Consider the following 17,628-nt stretch of genomic DNA (forward strand, 5'->3'; position numbering starts at 1 on the left):
AATCAGCCCAGTGAACTCCTTCGGATCAACCTTCCCAGCCAGGACAGGCAGCGGGATGCACGTGCACTGGCAGCCCTGTGTTGCCCCAACAGCAGTAGGTTATCTCGGCAGGCAGGAAGGTGGAAGAGGTGAAACGACTTCTAGAAAACCCCAAGTTTCAGTAGCAACACAAGAGAGGGACTGTAAATGGAGAGAGTCAGATGGACCAGGTCACAAATCCAAAAGCAAAATCCCAACATGCATGAGCAGATCACGACCCTGGTTTTACAAGTTATTAACCGAATGAATGACCACATGGCACAGTGAAAACACTAATGTTGAGTACTCTGACCTATGTGTAAAGCAGAGTGATGCAAGAAGAGGTGTGCAAGTCTGACTGCAGAGATACCAGGACAGTTTAACACTCATTAGCCTCAGTATGAACACAGTGAGATTTGGAAGTACTCCACATGGACCAGCATAGGATGAGCAGCTAGCTGGTCTGTACAGCAGATTAGTCATTGAAATTGTAGTGAGAATCACTTGCTCAGTACTAAACACCTACTGATCTAATCCTTGAAGGATTGAACCACTTGTATCTCAAAGTTTTGACAGCAACACTTTACTCTCCTTTTAAAATTTGGCTATGGAACAATCAATTTTGCATTGTAGTATGTCTACCCTATTCCACATTCTCGACATTGGATTAAATCTGACAGAAGTTGAGTTTACAAATCACTTGATGACTGTGAACGTGCACCTAATTTAAGAAAAGTATCGAAGTCAACTTCTGGCTATGGGATGTCAGCTTCCCTGACTCCCAGAGGGGCTGGAATTGCTGCCAGCATTAGCTGGTTCTCAGCTCAGCTAGATTTCCTATCCCACAGGACTCGCACACATTTCAGCGTGGGATGCACCATGCTGAGGGACAGAGCTGTATTCATGCAGCAACTCACTGGTAGTATGAGACATGAGCCTAATACATGTGAAGTTAAGATAAAGAGAAATATCCAAGACTTCTCCAAGCAGAAGAAGGATGGCAAGTCGGAAAGTAAGATCAAGAACCCCAAACTGAAACCAAAACCAGAAGTGAATAAAAACTGCAACCAGTGGTAAATGTCTCATCCTTTAGGAAAGGACATTGTCTGATAACGAAGGGTCTCCATTTCGGATGGCTCCAAAAGCTTCAGAAGGATATGTTCGACTAAAAGCAGAGAGGTTATTTTCTGTAATCTTTCCTTGAAGGACCTGAAATCCAGAAAATTACATGACCAAGCTACTTACAAGCCCAAATGAGAAGAATAGTGAAGACAAATCACTGGACAGCAGATACTGGAAAAAAGTCGTTTTAAATGATTTTTAAATGGCTGCTTCCATAATGCTGTTTACTCACAGAGCAATTTAGAGGGAATTCCTTTCCCCAGGCTCTCCATCCTACTAGCCAAGCCCGATTTTCCAGCAGGGTCTTTCTAGCTTTTTTCCTACCTTGACAAACTGAATGTCTGTGAGCGCTTTCACTGAGTAATCCGGGACATACACTTGGAGGAAGGATGCGTTCAGCTGGTTGTTGCTGCTCCCTAACGTCGGTGTCACTGCGTCGATGCGATCACCTCGGTTTAAAGAGTCTGAGTGATTCAAGCCACAGGGCCGAGGCGGAGACTTGTTTTCAGCTAAGAAACAGGCAAGAGCGAGAGATTTCTTAAATCAAGGAGAAAAAGTCATCAGTTTAAAGCCATCAGTTTCAAAGGGACATAAAAAACCGTGATGCAGCACAAATAAACTGCAAAGGCTTAATCCACTCATAACTAGACATGTGGCTAAACAACCAAATCACCCTGAAAGGACATTTTCAGTCCAGAGCTGGTAACCAGCATCACTGAGTATGCCCTAAACAAACCTGGACTTGTTTATGCTGCAACAGACATGCCCTGAGAACACAGCGCTTCAGCTGACAAGCAGAAACCACCAGAGAAAGGTAACTTCCCAAGGCTCCCTTACAGAAGCTCTTGATAGTCAGAGAACGCTTACTAGATTTTTTTTCTCCTTAATGATTTATAATCGTTGCTCCATACCAGAGATTTCATCCACAGTCAGTCCCAGGTAAGCCTTTACCCCCTTCTATTCCACCTGGTATCTACATATGCCTTGTTCCCTAAGCTAGAGCAGACATTTTCAGTAAGAGTGACAGAGTCCTCAGTGGGCCAGAGGGCAGTCCATGTGATGATTACTTCCACATTTCCTCTAGTACCTCCCAGGGCATGAAGGGGAAAAACCTCAATGAAAGACAGCAAGTTCCACGTGGTATGTGCCAGCCAGTCCATGCCACAGAGAAAAATATGGGTCCAGAAAGGAGTAAACTGCAGACATTGCTTCAGGCACTGCAGGGTTTCATTTGAAGACCACACGGCTGTCCCTTGCAAGTGTGATTGGACACAGTCTATGTAAAGCAAATGTGCTTTCAGGACACCACATTCTGCACCTGTGGCTTCCACCCACACTGTGACCCAGAAGACAGAAGGGCAGAAATACATCCCAAGAGAGATCCCAAGCCCTCCTGCATAAGGGCTTTTCCCTGGGTGCACACACAGTACACAGTGATCAAAGAACTGTCTTTGGGACCAGTGAATTTTTGGAACCCATTGCAGTTAAAACACATTCAGCCAGCCAAAATTGAGACTTGATGTTAACCATGCTACTCACCTCATGAACCCCATTCTCAAGCTGAAAGATCATTTTCATATAATCTTAAGATATAAAGTCTCTATGAGCAAATCAAAAGTATCCTTGGGAGTTTTTTAAATTCTTAAGACTTTTATATATAATCTTATTTCTTGAAAAAAAACCTCCCTTAAATTTAATCCTACCTCTGCCACTGAATCAGTAGAAATATAGTGTCTCCTTGTCCAAATGACACAGCCTGTTCCACATCTCTGCATCCAGCCTTTCCTAAACCTAACACTTAAGATGGATGGCAGAATTGCACTGCTTTGTATTTCCCACTTATAATCCCTCTGATGTTGTCTTTCTTTCAATTTTAGAAAAGGGAACAAAAAAATACAGGTTCTGACAACTTGACAATTTTTCCACTGTTTCTGCACTATGGGATTAGTGCAGATCCCTATGGCAACACCAAGGACGGGCTTAGCGGGAAGCACTCAGAGCCCTGCTAGGTTCTCCTCTGTGCCAACTTGAAAGCCACAGTAGGCTGCAGTAACTGCTGCCAGGAGCCAAAACTCTACCTGCACACAGGACTTGATGCTGAAATTCCCACTGGAGAAAAAGGAACTGTGAAGGCTGAATGAATTTGTCCTCTTTCCCACCTGTATATACAAAATATGGCTGTGTGTGATAAGAACACATCACTGGTGCTTGGGATAAAGGTTTCCATCTGGAACAACTTTATGCTAGTGTGACTTGTATCTGCCTTTTTTTTTTCACCAGATTTTATGGTACATTATTAATAAAAAACAAAGGAGCACAGGGAGCAACATGACAAAGCACAGATAAGAAAAATGGACAGGTGAAGCAAAATGACATGAGGACAAAAAGGGACAAAAGCAAAAGGTGTGGTTTCTAAAAATCCGAGGGAACAGACATCACTTCTGGATCACATTCAAGACAGAGAGGGAAAAGACAATGAAGAAGGAGAGATACAGAAAGGCAGAGAAAGAGCAGAAGACAGACAAACACCAGGCAGGTCCATGTTTGCAGAACTGTGCCCTGCCAGGCCCCAACACCCAGATCTGGACAGAGCTTTTCTACCCAGGTTTTCTCAAACTCTCCTCACCTTCCTATATAGGGGATAAAGACCACGAGCCACAAGATGGACACCAATGTTTTGTGAATCTGGGGTTAAACAATTTTTGGTCTGGGATTATTTTCAGCAGGACCTCACAGAAGGTCTGAGTTTCATCAAAACTGGTACCACATTGCCACAGTGACCAGGCTTAGCAGTTCCTTACAGAGGAGATTCTTCCCATTATTATTTTCCCTTATTGATTTTTTGTAATTTTTTTTTTAAATTTAGTTGGGGGAAATCTATGAAAACATGGTTGGCATTTATACTGGAAACAACTTGAATGTGCAAAATATACACATATTTGTAGCAAAGAAAAGGAAAAATAAAAATAAAAAAAGAAGACCTGGCGAAACAAAAGAACCAAGCTAAGAAAGATAATCAGAGCTGCCAAGCTTAAAAGAGAGTCATCAGGTACTTTAATTAAAGAAAGATTAAATTTCTCCCCCTTCTTTGAAGTTTAGCAGCAGGAAACTTTAACAGGGTAGGAAAGAAATCCCCTGCAAAGCAATAACCTGTAGTTTGTTTGGAATGTGCATGAGACTAATTTAAGGACTGATGGTGAAATAAATTTTCACAAGTTAAAAAACAGAAGGAGAAAATACAGGAAAGAGATGGTGAAAGCTGATGAAATGCATGATAAATGTATTAATCTTTAGGAGATGTTTCACTTTAATATGCATATCATTATCTTGTTTGCTTTTAGGCCTAGGGAAAGACATTTCATCTGAAAAAGAAAACTTCAGAAGGAAGAAATATGTGGCCTAAACTATTTTAGGATTCTGCTCTTCCTATAGTCTTTCTTGATGGGTTTCCATTTTTCTCAACTACTTTGTGCATGCAGTATCTGCAAAGCTCAGTTCTTGACCCTTCCCAATTTCCAATCACTCAACCACATCTCAGAGCTCTTTTTGGCCCAGTTTGCTCCCTCCTTGACCTCTGCTCCCCAAAGGGATTTCTGTGTCAGTCAACTTGGTGATTCAGCAAGGAAAGGTCTTAAGCAAAACGGGAACCAGGAAATCCCACAGGAGGTTCCACAACCTTCTTGCACATTCCACTGCAAATCCATCCACCCAAGAGATCACTGTGCCAGTCCACAGCATTAAATTCACTAAGAGAAAGCTCAAAGCTTTTCAGGAATTGAAACAGCCAGACTGTATACAAACCATAGAATTTACCCATATGAGACTATAAGAATACTTTCATTAAATAAGTTTTCCTTTTATGGCAGTTTAAGCAGCAGACATTCTCCTCTGCCAAATGTGTTTTCTTCAGAATTCAGCTTCGGGGAGAAAACCTTTTTTGAAAAATCTCCCCTCCTAATTTTCCACCAGTGTACATATGAGAAACAAGAACAAGCACACATTACCAAACACATTTTCTTTAACGTCTTTTCAGTTCTTCCCATTTTGACCACTCTCGTGTTGCTATCAGTTACCATAAATGAAAGTTCAGGATACCTACCTGCAAGGCACAACTCTGTGCTGGACTTCTCCCTAACGAGCAAAGGGGTCAGACAAATACAGACTGCAGCTGACTTTTTATGGCATCAGGGCAGTCACAAGAATGGTGAAAATAGAAGCATGCAGATTTACCTGGAGAACCTGCTGCTAACAACTCTGTTCTGCTGACAACAAAGGTACGAGACAGGGACAAGGGAACTAGAAGAGGGAGAGAAAAAGGATGAGATCACGACCAGAAAGGCGGCAGCTATCCACACTCGACAGGGGAAGGAGCCAATTGACATTGAAGAACTAAAACCAAAAGTGCAAATCAACTGTGAAAAAGTAAAGGGTTAAAACAAAAGCAAAACTAAAAAAGACAATCAAACAATTTTAGGAATAAACCAAAAAACAAGGCTAAAGAATCAGAGTGAAATGAACAATTTTCACTTGCTAATTTAAATTGTTATCCAGCACAGAACAGTCAGTCAAGATACATTCAGTTTTGAAACAGTTCAAAAGGAGCAGTGGTGCCCATCCCAGGCTGGAAGGCAAGAGTTAAAACAAGCCATAAAGCGTTCAGCATTCTAACTTCCTTATGGGAGTCAGACAAATAATAGAAATAAAACCAAAACACACTTCAGAGTTCTTCAAGTTTTCAACAAAATGTTGAGTGAGGCTGTGATTCTCCAAGCTCATCCCTATTGGGATGGGGACTGCTTGCTCACCATTACTTCAAATCCCTCCTCAGCTGTAGCTGAAGAAAAAAGCTTCACTCTTTTATTGGGTTTTTGGTTTGTTTATTTTCTGTGGTTTTAATAGTGGGGTTCTTTGCTTTTTTTGTTGTTTGGTTTGTTTTTAGTGTTTTGTTCTCCTCTTATTGGCTTCATCTCCTAGGTGAGGAGATTAGGCTCATGAAGTGTAAGTAGGACATACAGAAGAGCATGAGTTTTCTCTTGTTCTGCAATGATTTACACTTTCACTGAGCTTTCCTGTCTACACAGAGCAACAGGAATTTATTTTTATGAGTTCATCTTAACAGAAATCTCAGGATGCTGCAAGACATCGTAAAACAAATTCCCTAAACCTGGAGGGAAAACCAACAAAATGAGGGCTTTGCTATGGGTAAAAGCCAATCAGTTGAAGGTAAACAAATCCAAGATCGGCTGAGATTAATTTAAAATAGTGCACATCCTTAAGTGAGACATGACAAAATCTAAGATGGATTTCAGGGCACGCAAAGAGGAGATCATCTGACCTGATGGGACGTGGGGCAACTGGCGTGGTTGCGGGGAGGGTCAGCAACACAAAAAAACCCAACCAAACAAACAAAAAAAACCAACACATGAAAACATTCAGACTGAACAGTGCTGGCAAAACAGAGATGCTACAGGTAATTTCCAAGTGTAGGTCTAGTAGGAGAAGGGACCATGCCTACCCCAGCTCCATGCCTGGCCCATACTGCAAAAGCTGAGGGTAGGATGCAGTTGTGCACGTGTCACAACTCCTCGGGAACACAACCAACATCACTGAGATAAAATCCAACCAGTGCTCTGCATGCTTTAAGATCTCTCAAACCTCAAAAGGCACAGGTTAGACTGACCAGACTGAAGTGCACATACTTAAGGAAGAATTAGTCTTGCCTGTAAAAGTGTGCTCACAGGCCCAAGAGAACTGCTGCTGTTTGCAGAGTTTAACAAGGCTACACTTGAAACTTACAAAACCATTTCCATCCCAACACTATTTGCTAATGGACATACATGTAGGTACACAGATGTAAAGGGAATGCTTGTGAGAGTACAGTTAAAGCAAGCTGCTTCTCAAGTGCAGTATAAACCCTGCTGTGACAGGAGGACAATTTCAGCATAAGAAATACTTCTCCCTGAAGTTGAGCAAGCAACTTTGGGTCAGCAGAAGGCCAACACCAGCACCAGTGCCCCAACTCCCCCAGTGGGGCTGGGAATTTCCAGCTGAGGTCGAGATCTTAGTGGTGACACTGCTGGCATTAAAATACATCACCAAATGCTGAAATGCAGCATTGGAGCCTACTTTTGGTGGATTATATGACAATTCCCCAATCTGCACTGGTGGGATGTGGCTGCCACTTGCATGCTGGGAACTAGCTCACACCTCACCTTCAGACACCACCTCTTCTCCCTCACTGATTTCTTGGTTACTTTTCCACACAGGCTGACAGGAGCCATCGTTTTTCTGGCACTGCTGCCCTCCTTTTCCTCAACAGAGCTTTAGAAATAGGACTGATAAAGAGAACCATCCCCAGACTAACCAGGCTGTTGTTCCTCGCACCACTAGATGTCCCTCTGCCACTAATTATTTATTCCTATTGATTCACTCCCTGTTACCCTACCACCTCCACGAGCTAAAACTACAAAGCTTTCCACCAGTACCAACCACATCCCTCCCTAAGGCCACCACTCACATCCTCCGGGAGCTGGCAAGCTGCTGCCAGCTGCTGGGTTCCACCAGAGACACTGTGCCAGGCAGGCAGCTTTGGTGGCGAGGGGGCACCATTCACGTCAGCCCCTCAGACACGGCGGGGCAGGACTGTGCAGGAGCGCGTTCCAGAAGCAGAGGGTAAGAGGACATACCTGGTGATGCTGTGAGGGCCATCACCCCATAGTAGGAAAAAGCACCAGCTTCAAACTTCATCCCCTCTTTCCCAGCCTCCACTTCCACTTTCCCCTGTTAAGGAAAAGGAGAGAGAGCTGCAATTAAAAGGGACCACAGGTCTCAAGGCACAAGACCAGACTTGGGCCCTGAAAGGCACTTTTGCCTGACATCCCTAAGCAGTGTCATGGTCCCTTCAGTTTGTAACAGTGCCTGAACAAGGACAGACCCTGAAGGGCATCAGGCTTTTGTGCCCTGAGCTACTCTTGTCTTCGGTGCCCTGTGGCCAGCTTAAGTCTCTGCAGAGGAACAGGAACACCACACAGCTTCGGGTTGGTACTATTGCCCTGCTCCAAGTGCTTTCAGGCTGCTTTCTCCCTTGATGCAGAGTGAAAAAATACTCCCCCAGTAGCATAAGGTTATATGTAGCACAGTCATCTGGGATCTTCAGACATGAGGACATTCTGAGCCCCAACTCACATTCACACAAAGTCCTCTCTAACACAAACATAGGAAAAGGAGCTGGGAGACAACATGCAAGGAGGCTGTCTGCGACTCCCCCAGGAACAAAGCCCTTATTCCTTGGGGCTACTCTGGTTTTCTTGGTTTCTAGCAGTTTTACACATTTCAGCACCCTTAACTTCAGATCCTGCTCTTTCACAAAATCTTACCTACAAAGGACCCTCAATGCTTCCCAAACCATACAAAACTACACTACCATGCAAATGGCACCTGCTTCTGTTGTGGACTAAACCAAATGTTTATCATGTCCTACACAGAACTCCAGAACAGAACCTACCATGTCAAACATAGCTGTAAGCACGCCAGTTACTCTGGTATACAAGTAGTCAGAAATTAACTGGCTTCTTAGTGGGGTCTGGTTTCCACGTCCACCCATCATTGCTGGCACTGAGACTCACAGCACACCACTGCCCACAGAACAAATCTCATGCAGTTTTAAGGTTGAACTACATAAAAGTTGGAATTTCAGGCAAACAACATAATTACCTGCAATGCTTTCCCTCTCTCTAGGCTGGAAAGGGCAGACAGACTGCCCATCCAGAAGACTGAATGTCACCTGGACACAATCAGGTCAAAAAGAATCTAAAAGGTATATTTTATTTCTGTGTTCATTTCATTAAGTTGAATTTAGAATAAGTAATCATGCCTTTAAATTTACAATACTGGACTGGGGCAGAAAAAGGCGACAGTGAACTCAACCTGCATGAACCTCGATACCAAGTCAGTTGGTCTAACTGTCCCAGATGAGAAAAACCACAAAATCTGCCTAGCAGGAAGAGAGTGCCCAGCTCACAAATCCACTTCCCTGCTATCACAAGCAACAACTTCAAATAATCCCTTTTAAAACCAATTTCACTCCACAACACAAATAAGTAGCTTATTTCTTCATTATAAACCTTCCAGAAGGTACGATTTACAGACCCAGGCAAAGATTGGTTACACACAAGAAGAATATACAATTAATTGTGCACTGGCATTCTTGGTCCCTTAATGTGAGAGTAAGTCCAAGTCCATTTAAGTAACAAAGGCAGAGAATTTATCCCCTCTTGATCCTGGCAGAACCAACCCTGTTACATTTTTATAGTATGTACCTACTGCAACACTCCCTTTTCCAAATACATTAGAGACCTGGCACACTGTTTGCTAAATATTTATTGACCGTAGAATAGCTCAGAAAGAACTGATTGTTCTTTTTGTATTGCCCATGTCCTCCATCAACATCTTTGCAGCATTACATGAGGAGCATTATCTTGCCTCTGGAATATTTCAGATTGCAACAATTCAGCCCATAAGAAAGAGCAGTTAAAAGAGTTACCAATGGCTCCTCAAACTCTTGAAAAAACTGATCCTTTTAAAAAAAGAGAATTACATTGAAATCACAGTATAATACTCCGGTGCTTTCTTAACTGTATATCACTGACAGTGTTTAACTCCCCCTACCTTTCTCTTTTTAAGGCCATGTTTAGATTTCAAGCCCTGTGGCAAAACTTTAGTTACAATACTTGTGCTTTTATAACCAAAACTGATTTTCAGTTACACAGGACAGAAACACAAGCAGCTTTCCAGCACAATCTCTCCTGAAGGACTATTCCTGCTCAAATGGTGCTGGATGGAAGTTTCTGTGTAAAGCTTTACTTAAACTATTTAACCCCTTCTGACAGGTATCAAAACCCGTACAGCAATCCTGTACAGAACATGCAGAAAACAGTCCTTCCACACCACCTAGGGCTCCAATCTAAAAACCACACAAGCGCAGGGACCTCAGGGTAGGGCAAGGACTTGGATGCCAAGGTTCCAGGGACTGAGAGTGCTCAGGGAATGAAGGGGTTGTGGCAGGAGGCAGCATTAGTTCAGTAGATGGAACAAAGCCCCCACCAAAACCTGCGCTTCTCGCAACACCTCAGGTACAGACTTCAAAATTGCACAGAAAAATGTCACTCCTCTCCTCTAAACAGTTAAACTCACAGTGCCCCTTTTTCCAAAAGGGAAAATCACAGTCGAGAAAACATCCCAGCCAAACTCCTATGATGTGCCACTTTTTGCAATCCTATTTTCCTAACAACGCCAGCTGCACGCAGGGATTCCTTTGCATTGTCTATGCTACTGATACCGAAAGCATAAGTAATTTTCAACAGATGACTGACTGGAAGTGGGAAGTGCTTTCTATCCTCACCACAGGTTTAACTGAGGCTGAAAGCATCTGCATGAGCTCTTCAAGTTTGGCAAAACCATAAAGGAGGCAGGAGCAGTTCCCAGCAGCCATAGTTCCCTTTCCACGTTTGAAAGAAGCCAAACTTCAACTGGAAGAGATTCCCAACAGAAGGATACATCAGGAGACAAAGGGTTCTGAAAACATCTACATAATCACATGTCTGACCTGTAAAATGAGAACAAAGTAGTCGACGGGCTTGTTTCGCTGGTAGAGGTAGTGTTCTGGGGCCTTCTTGTTCTTCTCATCGTATTTCAGCTCCTGGATGACGTTGGGATGTTTTAGCAGCCTGAGAAGGATCTTCTCTGACATCTGGGATGGACCAAATGCTTCTACTTCTATAACACAAGATACAACGTGGCATTACACTTCATATGCCTGGCAAGAAGTTAGCAATACTCATTAACAAGCATTTGCCTATAAAAGACACACAGATGCAGAGAGATCCATTATGGAACTGCAGGCTTCCTGTCTTTTGAGACTGTTAGATTTGTAAGGGGGGGAAAAAACTCACAGTAACATCCCAACTTTCATTACTGAAGTATTTTTCAAAACAACCAAAAAACCATGTCTTCATCTGAAAGGGAAAAGAAAAAGACAGCCTTGCCCTCTTGAGAGTTCCGAGTCACGGTTGTAATGGCTCACTGCAGAGTTGTAAAAATGGAAGAGCTTTATAACTGGGGCACAGAGAACCTCTGAATTTGTTTTTTTCCTTCCCTAAAAGTTATTAAAGTAACTGCATTTATTACACTTAAATAAAACTAAAAAAAAAAAAAATCACTGCTTGGGACCTAGAAAGTTGCTCTAGATAGATGTTCTATATAAATCAGTAAATCAGACACAACTGGGGCTGCCACGGTTCATATGGGAAGAGTTACTCAAAGTGAGAGATAGTGCAGGTCAGTTCAAACCATGTGGGATTAACTCCTGACACACAGAACACATTCTCTATCTACTTGATCTTCAGTGTTCCCAACAGGAGCTGTTTGAAGCAGAAAAGCTCATCCTTGTGTGGTAGAGTGAAGCCAGGGATGACGAGGTTTACACATGCAAATTGATAAGCTTTCCCAACACCTCATTTCAGAAAAGGACTGTTATGACCCAGTACCTGTCATCTGCTAAAGATTCTGTTCTCGATTTAGAACAGAGAAACCAAAACTGTAGCTTTCATCTTATTTAGCAGGGGCTTCACAGACAGACCTGGATTTAAGCTACACAATCCTTTCATCCACAAAATAAGCAGAGAAGCAGCACTGTAAGAGTATGTCTGTTGAGCAGGTGCTTAGGGAACTCCGTCAAGTCTTGTACACTACATGAACAACGCCTTGCTTGCTGTTAAATCCGCATCTTCCTGTTGAACTGCTTCCTTTCAAGAGGACATGCTCACATGCACGTGAGCCGTAGGAGTCCGAGTCTTTTAAGGAATTACTGCCCCTCAGCTGAGATGTGATAACCGATCATGTACATTTTTCTTTCAAGTCACAGAGGAAAAATAAAGCATGAAGGCAGACTAGGAGCATCTAGGCAGGCAGTTACTGCATCTTAGAGGAGGGGAAGTACTAATTTCCAACTGGAGCTGACAAACTTGAAACAAAACAACTTTATAATTTTCCACCCATGAATATACGTTGAACATAGCAGTGAAAGACGCCCGTCTGAAAGGCCTGCGTGTGAGAAGTCTTTACATGTCAAAGAGAGACAGCATGAGCAATAGGAAGGTATTTTTCCACAAGCTCTCCTGTTAAAAGGTCTCATCTCTGAGGTGAAGGGACCAACTTTACGACGAAAGGCAGTATCAGCTGCAAGAAACCATTCAAGGCCCTGGCCTCTGCCTGTTTTAGCCCACTCAAGGGCTAAAACATCAAGGTGTTCTGGGATGGAGACAACCGTCCTCTGAAACCTGAAGTCATCAACGGAGGTCACACAAGCCAGACAGAAATCCATTTTAAAGAGTACAGTTCAACCACCTGTGCAGTCTGCATTAAATGTATCAGGAGAGTTTTTCACTTGGAGTCAAAAAGTCTCATGGAACAGGTTTAGACCTTCCTGCAAAAAGTCCAGCATCTCTTTCTGGAGAAGGCGCCAGAGTGCAATTACAGTCAGCTGGCCAGTGGTATCGAGTCCTCTTTGGTTTGTTCCCTGAGCTCTTCCTAATGGGGTGTACTTGCTAGTCGTTAATCTGACGGACTCTAGACATGCAGTGCGGCACTTGGCATTCATCCTTACCTTTCAGACCAATTTAAAGTTACTGGTCCACCCCTGGTATATGTCTCAGAGGGTTCATGCCGACACTGAACACAGGAGAGGAGAGAATTTAAAAAGAAAAACACAACAGTGGCATTATTTGTCACCCCATAATCCAGCCTCCCTTCCCACCTATACTGTCCCACCACCTCACCAGCCTTTGCTGACAAACTGCCTCCGAGGCTCTGGCACGATTGCAAAAAAAGATAACCCTCACTTGCCTGTTGCCAGGAACCGGTGCATTGCCAGGAGGAGCTGCGGTGATATTTTAACCTTCATCTCGCTGTCTGTCTGCTTGAAGGCAGAGAAGTCCTGCTTCCTGTCCCGATGAGCTACTTTCTTTTTCGTCTTGTTATCAGCTGGGGAAGGGAGGGCGGGGAAAGAAAGGAAGGAAGCGATTTCTGTTAGAACGGGGTCCAATATGAACTGCACTGCCTGGAGTCAGCCAGGATGGCCACCCAGAGCACAGGGTGCTGGCAGACCCCTCTGCAAAGCCCTGCTCATCAGCACGCAGCACAAACCAGAAACAATCAGTGAGCTGCACAGCTGTGGGGCCCTGTCCTGCAGAGCCCATCACCCACAGCCCCTGTCACTTCGATGGGGTGAAAGTCTCTGCCTGCAGACACCTGATTGCAGAGCGGCTCTGCATGTTACAGGTGAAGTGTGTGTGAATTTCCAGGTGGGGAAGAGGAGTCCTGCTCAGTGTTACTAAAGATCAAAAGGTTTTACAAGAATAGCTGTGATAGGTGCTTTTTCCAAATACGTCTCCTAGAAAACTACCAGCAAATACATAGAGGAAATATAAAATAACTTATTACTAATGCTGTACCACAGCTTCACTGACTCTTCACAACTGTGGCAAAATCCACATGGCTCTGACTGAAGTAATTCCCAATGTCTAGAATATGCAGTTTCTTTTGTCCTATCCAAACTTTAGCAAAGGCTGGCAAAGTGTACAGCCAGGAGGTGCGAGACTTAATTCACCTGTGTCTTAAAAGAGGCTCTGTGGTGGGGAATCCCTGTTTGTGAAAAACAACATGAAAGAGACACAAACAACCCAGCAATTGGCATCCACCCATTGAGCTAATGTGTCAAAATGTTTAAGAAACCAGGTAAGCGGAGAGCTACAGATATGTTGGGGTACAGTATACATCAATTCCAGGGAGAAGAGGTCTCTGCTTAGATGGCAGGGTCTTGCTCTTCTCTGCTGACACTGCTCCACCATATAGTGCAGGAAATCCAAGTGTTGAGGCAATTCCTGTGAGCCCCTCAGAGTTGAGGCATGGCTCAAGTTCTAGGGCCTTAGCAGGGAAAAGTCCTGAGGACACTACAGCTACCTGTCTATCAGACCCTTAGTCAATTAGTTTAAAATGACTGTACTTTTGAGGGACCACAGACAATTCTGGTACACTGATTCACTGCAGACAATTTGGGCAAGCACACAAAGAGGTGTAGGTGAAGCTGGTGACTGAAACTTTGCACATACTCCCGGGTGCACGTTTGCCAGATTTTGGGTTATACATGCAAAGATGATTAAAGTGATGCACCGTAGCAAGGAAGCCACTGAGATCTGAAGTCCTTTACATGCCCAAATACATGCTACAGACTACATAAATCTCAGAGTGGAGGAGTTTGAGGCTTGGAAATGCACATTACTGGTAATTTATAGGTTTCTAGATTTTCCCAAGTCACCTAGTCTTTTAGATATGAATACATTTAGATCCTCAATTTTCCATGGACAAGCCTCTACTACAGGACTATCACAGACTCAACAGTAATACCACACTGATAGTAACTTACCAAGTCTGGATATCTTGAGCTTATTCTGTGAGCAGTACAAATCAGAAAACATGAGATACTTGCTCCCAAGCACATGGAGAGGAACGACGATGACCCACATCCTTTTTCTTTTTTGAAACCACAGAAGTCTCTTACCCTCATAGTACTTTTCCCAGGACTTTGGCTATATCAGGAACTGCACCTTCTCTTCCAAAAGCAGGAATAGAAACCATTCGAGGGAGTGGCTACAGACTAAAAACAATCCCTGCCTTAGGAATACAGTCTGAGACAGAACTTATCTGTACTTGAAGTTACAGGAAAGACGGATACCAAAGCAATAGAGAGTGAACAGGAGAAAAGTCCCCTAGAAGCTTTCACTAGGCTCTACCTCTTGTAAGAGGCAAGAAGAATAGAAACCGTGCTTTTCCTGAAAACCTCAGAGAATGTTATTTTGAAAGTGCTGTACCTGAGATGCTTTCATCACAAAGAGTTTCATCACTGCTCTGTTCAGGGAGGCAAAAATCACCACAAGTACAAGTTTAGGCCCTGGGACAAGGAAACATCTCTGTGCATCTCCTGTGGATATGCTGTACTCCTGCAGGCTTCACACTGCACTTCTTGTACCTGGCCAGCATCACATACGGGGAAGATGCCTTAAATCTTTCTGTCTGTATCAGTCATCAAGGTAAGAGACCCATGCTCTATATCAAATGATGGGTGATTTCAACTCCTCCTTTTTCCTTGGCAGCTTATCCAGAAATCTTCCCTCAAGAAAAATGTTACACAGTAAGAGCAGAGCCACATGGCTTAAAGCCACCATCTTGGCTTATTTTTGAAAAGGATAGTCTTAAATTGTTCTTCACTATCCAAACAACTTTTGAGCTTCTTGTAAGACATAGGAACCAGGGAATGGATTGTGACAGATGTAACTGAATATGGAGCAGGTATTTCCTGCCTGTCCCTTCTACAGTAAGTGAGATGGAGACACAGGCACTGAAGTTATTTTGGCACGATGAAGTGATCTCTGCCTACAGGGTGCTGTGAAGCTGTTTGGTTCTGCAACATGGACAGTGCAATGAATGAGGGATACTCTCACTATTACTTTTGGTGAGACATCAACACATATTGCAACCATCTTCTGATGAGTGAGAGAACTCAAAGAGGAACGATCCAAATACGATTCAGATTGTGATCTCTCTTGTAATATTCCTGAACTTCGAGGCCTGATGCGTAACATGAAAAATGATTGCATAGACTTTCCTGAAAGAGTCAGCTACAGAACAGGAAGTTCAATCCTCAGATCACCAATTCAGTTGGATGGGTAGGCAGGCTGCAGGCTGACAGGTCCTGCAAATGCACCGAGGCAATGTTCTAGGAGAGTTCTTATTCTCCTCCTGGGCTTTTTGTCTTTAGGACAGAGGATACAGTGCAGTGAGCTCCAGACAAGCCAAAGAGGGCAAAAATATTTTATCAAATGGACACGTGGTTCTGTCCAGCGCACAAGAACTGTATAAGGACAGAGACAAGCAACTGCTTGAGATGTACATCAGATACTCCAGGAAAACAAAGTACAGTTCCCAGAGGACTAGACTTGTCCACAGTCGGTACAAGGATGCCTAGTGCAGGCAGTCAGTGGTAGAGGCCAGAGTCTCACTCTGCATACCTCAAATTCTTCTCTCCCTCATGCTCCCAGTGATGTTCAAACTCAGTTGACAGCCAATGCCCCACACACTCCACAGGGCTTTTTAAGCCTGTGAAATTGTTTTGTTTTAAAAGAAAGGTTTAGGAATTAGCTAAGTTAGCTTTGTCAGTTCTTTTTGTCCCTAGCTGGGAAAGTCAAGTTTCCCTGTGTATCACTCGCATTTAAGCAACTGAAGGAAAGTCAGTGGGACAAAATCTGAAGCACTTTAACAGCCTAACATTGTTTCCCACAAGGATGGAGCTCCTTCAGCCTATGGGTGCTAGGCAGCAGAAAGTTAGCACGTCCACAGTCCTAATGGTAAATGCATTATTCTCTAACTGGTGTCAATCACCTTGGTGTATCGAAAGTTTAGATTCCAGCTATGCAAAGCTCTGCTCTCCTGACATAGGACACCAGTGTACACCAAGCTAGTATCTGTAGATCTTGCCAGACAAATTGGTGTTGCACACCACAGGGCAAGCAATTTTTATTCCCCCGGCTCCACAGTTCAAATGGGTGAAATGACAGACATATCAAAAGAAGTGTGACCAGCAGGTTCAGGGACGTGATTCTCTTCCCTCTCTTCTGCTCTTGTAAGATCCCACCTGGAGCACTCTGTTCAACTCTGGGGCCCTCAGTATAAGAAAGGCACTGACCTTTTGGACCAAGCCCAGAGGGGGCCACTGAGATGATCAGAGGGCTGAAGCACCTCTGCTACGAAGACAGGCTGAGAGAGCTGGGGCTGTTCAACCTGGAGAAGAGAAGGTTCAGGGGAGACCTTACAGCACCTTCCAGTACCTAAAGGTAGCTTACAAGAAAGTTGGACTTTTCACAAGGGCATGTAGTGATAGGACAAGTGAGAATGGCCTTCAGCTGAAGGCAGATAAGTTTAGATTAAACATTTGGAAGAAATTCTTCCCTCTAAAGGTTTTGAGGCACTGGAACCGGTTGCCCAGAGAGGTTGTAGACTCTTCATTCCTGGAAGACCAGGCTGGATGGGACCCTGAGACCCCCAGTCCCTATCCAAGGCAAGGGGGTTGGAATGAGATGATCTTTAATGTTCCTTTCAACCCCAATCATTCTATGATTCCATATATTTAACATACCTGTTTCGATGGCTGTTTGGAAATAGAAATGTTCAGGTAAGATGGGGTCTTCCCCTCAGGAAAGAACTTCCCAAGGATAAAAAAAAATTAATTAGGTGAAAGCTATAGAGAGCTGCACTGCTGCAGCTGCCAACAGATGGACCTCAGCCTGGCACGGAATGTCCCTGCAGCACGGGCTGGCTGGGGTTCCTGCTTGCCAAGACACACAGCTGAACAGCACAGGGGCAAGGATGTACAAATTC

At 43.8% G+C, this 17,628-nt stretch overlaps 1 protein-coding gene across 1 annotated transcript in view; it reads right to left on the bottom strand.

Moving 5' to 3' along the window:
- LOC114066269 (metal transporter CNNM2) overlaps nucleotides 1–17,628 on the bottom strand; it is a gene marked incomplete at its 5' end in the record, with an annotated part of 29,846 nt that overhangs the window by 9,038 nt on the left and 3,180 nt on the right. The window contains 5 exons of the mRNA XM_027900821.1: nucleotides 1,465–1,649; nucleotides 5,371–5,436; nucleotides 7,827–7,920; nucleotides 10,745–10,914; nucleotides 13,042–13,179. Coding sequence (XP_027756622.1) covers nucleotides 1,465–1,649; nucleotides 5,371–5,436; nucleotides 7,827–7,920; nucleotides 10,745–10,914; nucleotides 13,042–13,179 — 653 coding nt within the window. The remainder of the gene's footprint in view (nucleotides 1–1,464; nucleotides 1,650–5,370; nucleotides 5,437–7,826; nucleotides 7,921–10,744; nucleotides 10,915–13,041; nucleotides 13,180–17,628) is intronic.

Source organism: Empidonax traillii, unplaced genomic scaffold, assembly GCF_003031625.1.
Source record: "Empidonax traillii isolate 1590-97213 ecotype Southwest subspecies unplaced genomic scaffold, ASM303162v1 scaffold752:size306384, whole genome shotgun sequence".
Classification (NCBI taxonomy): Eukaryota; Metazoa; Chordata; class Aves; order Passeriformes; family Tyrannidae; genus Empidonax; species Empidonax traillii.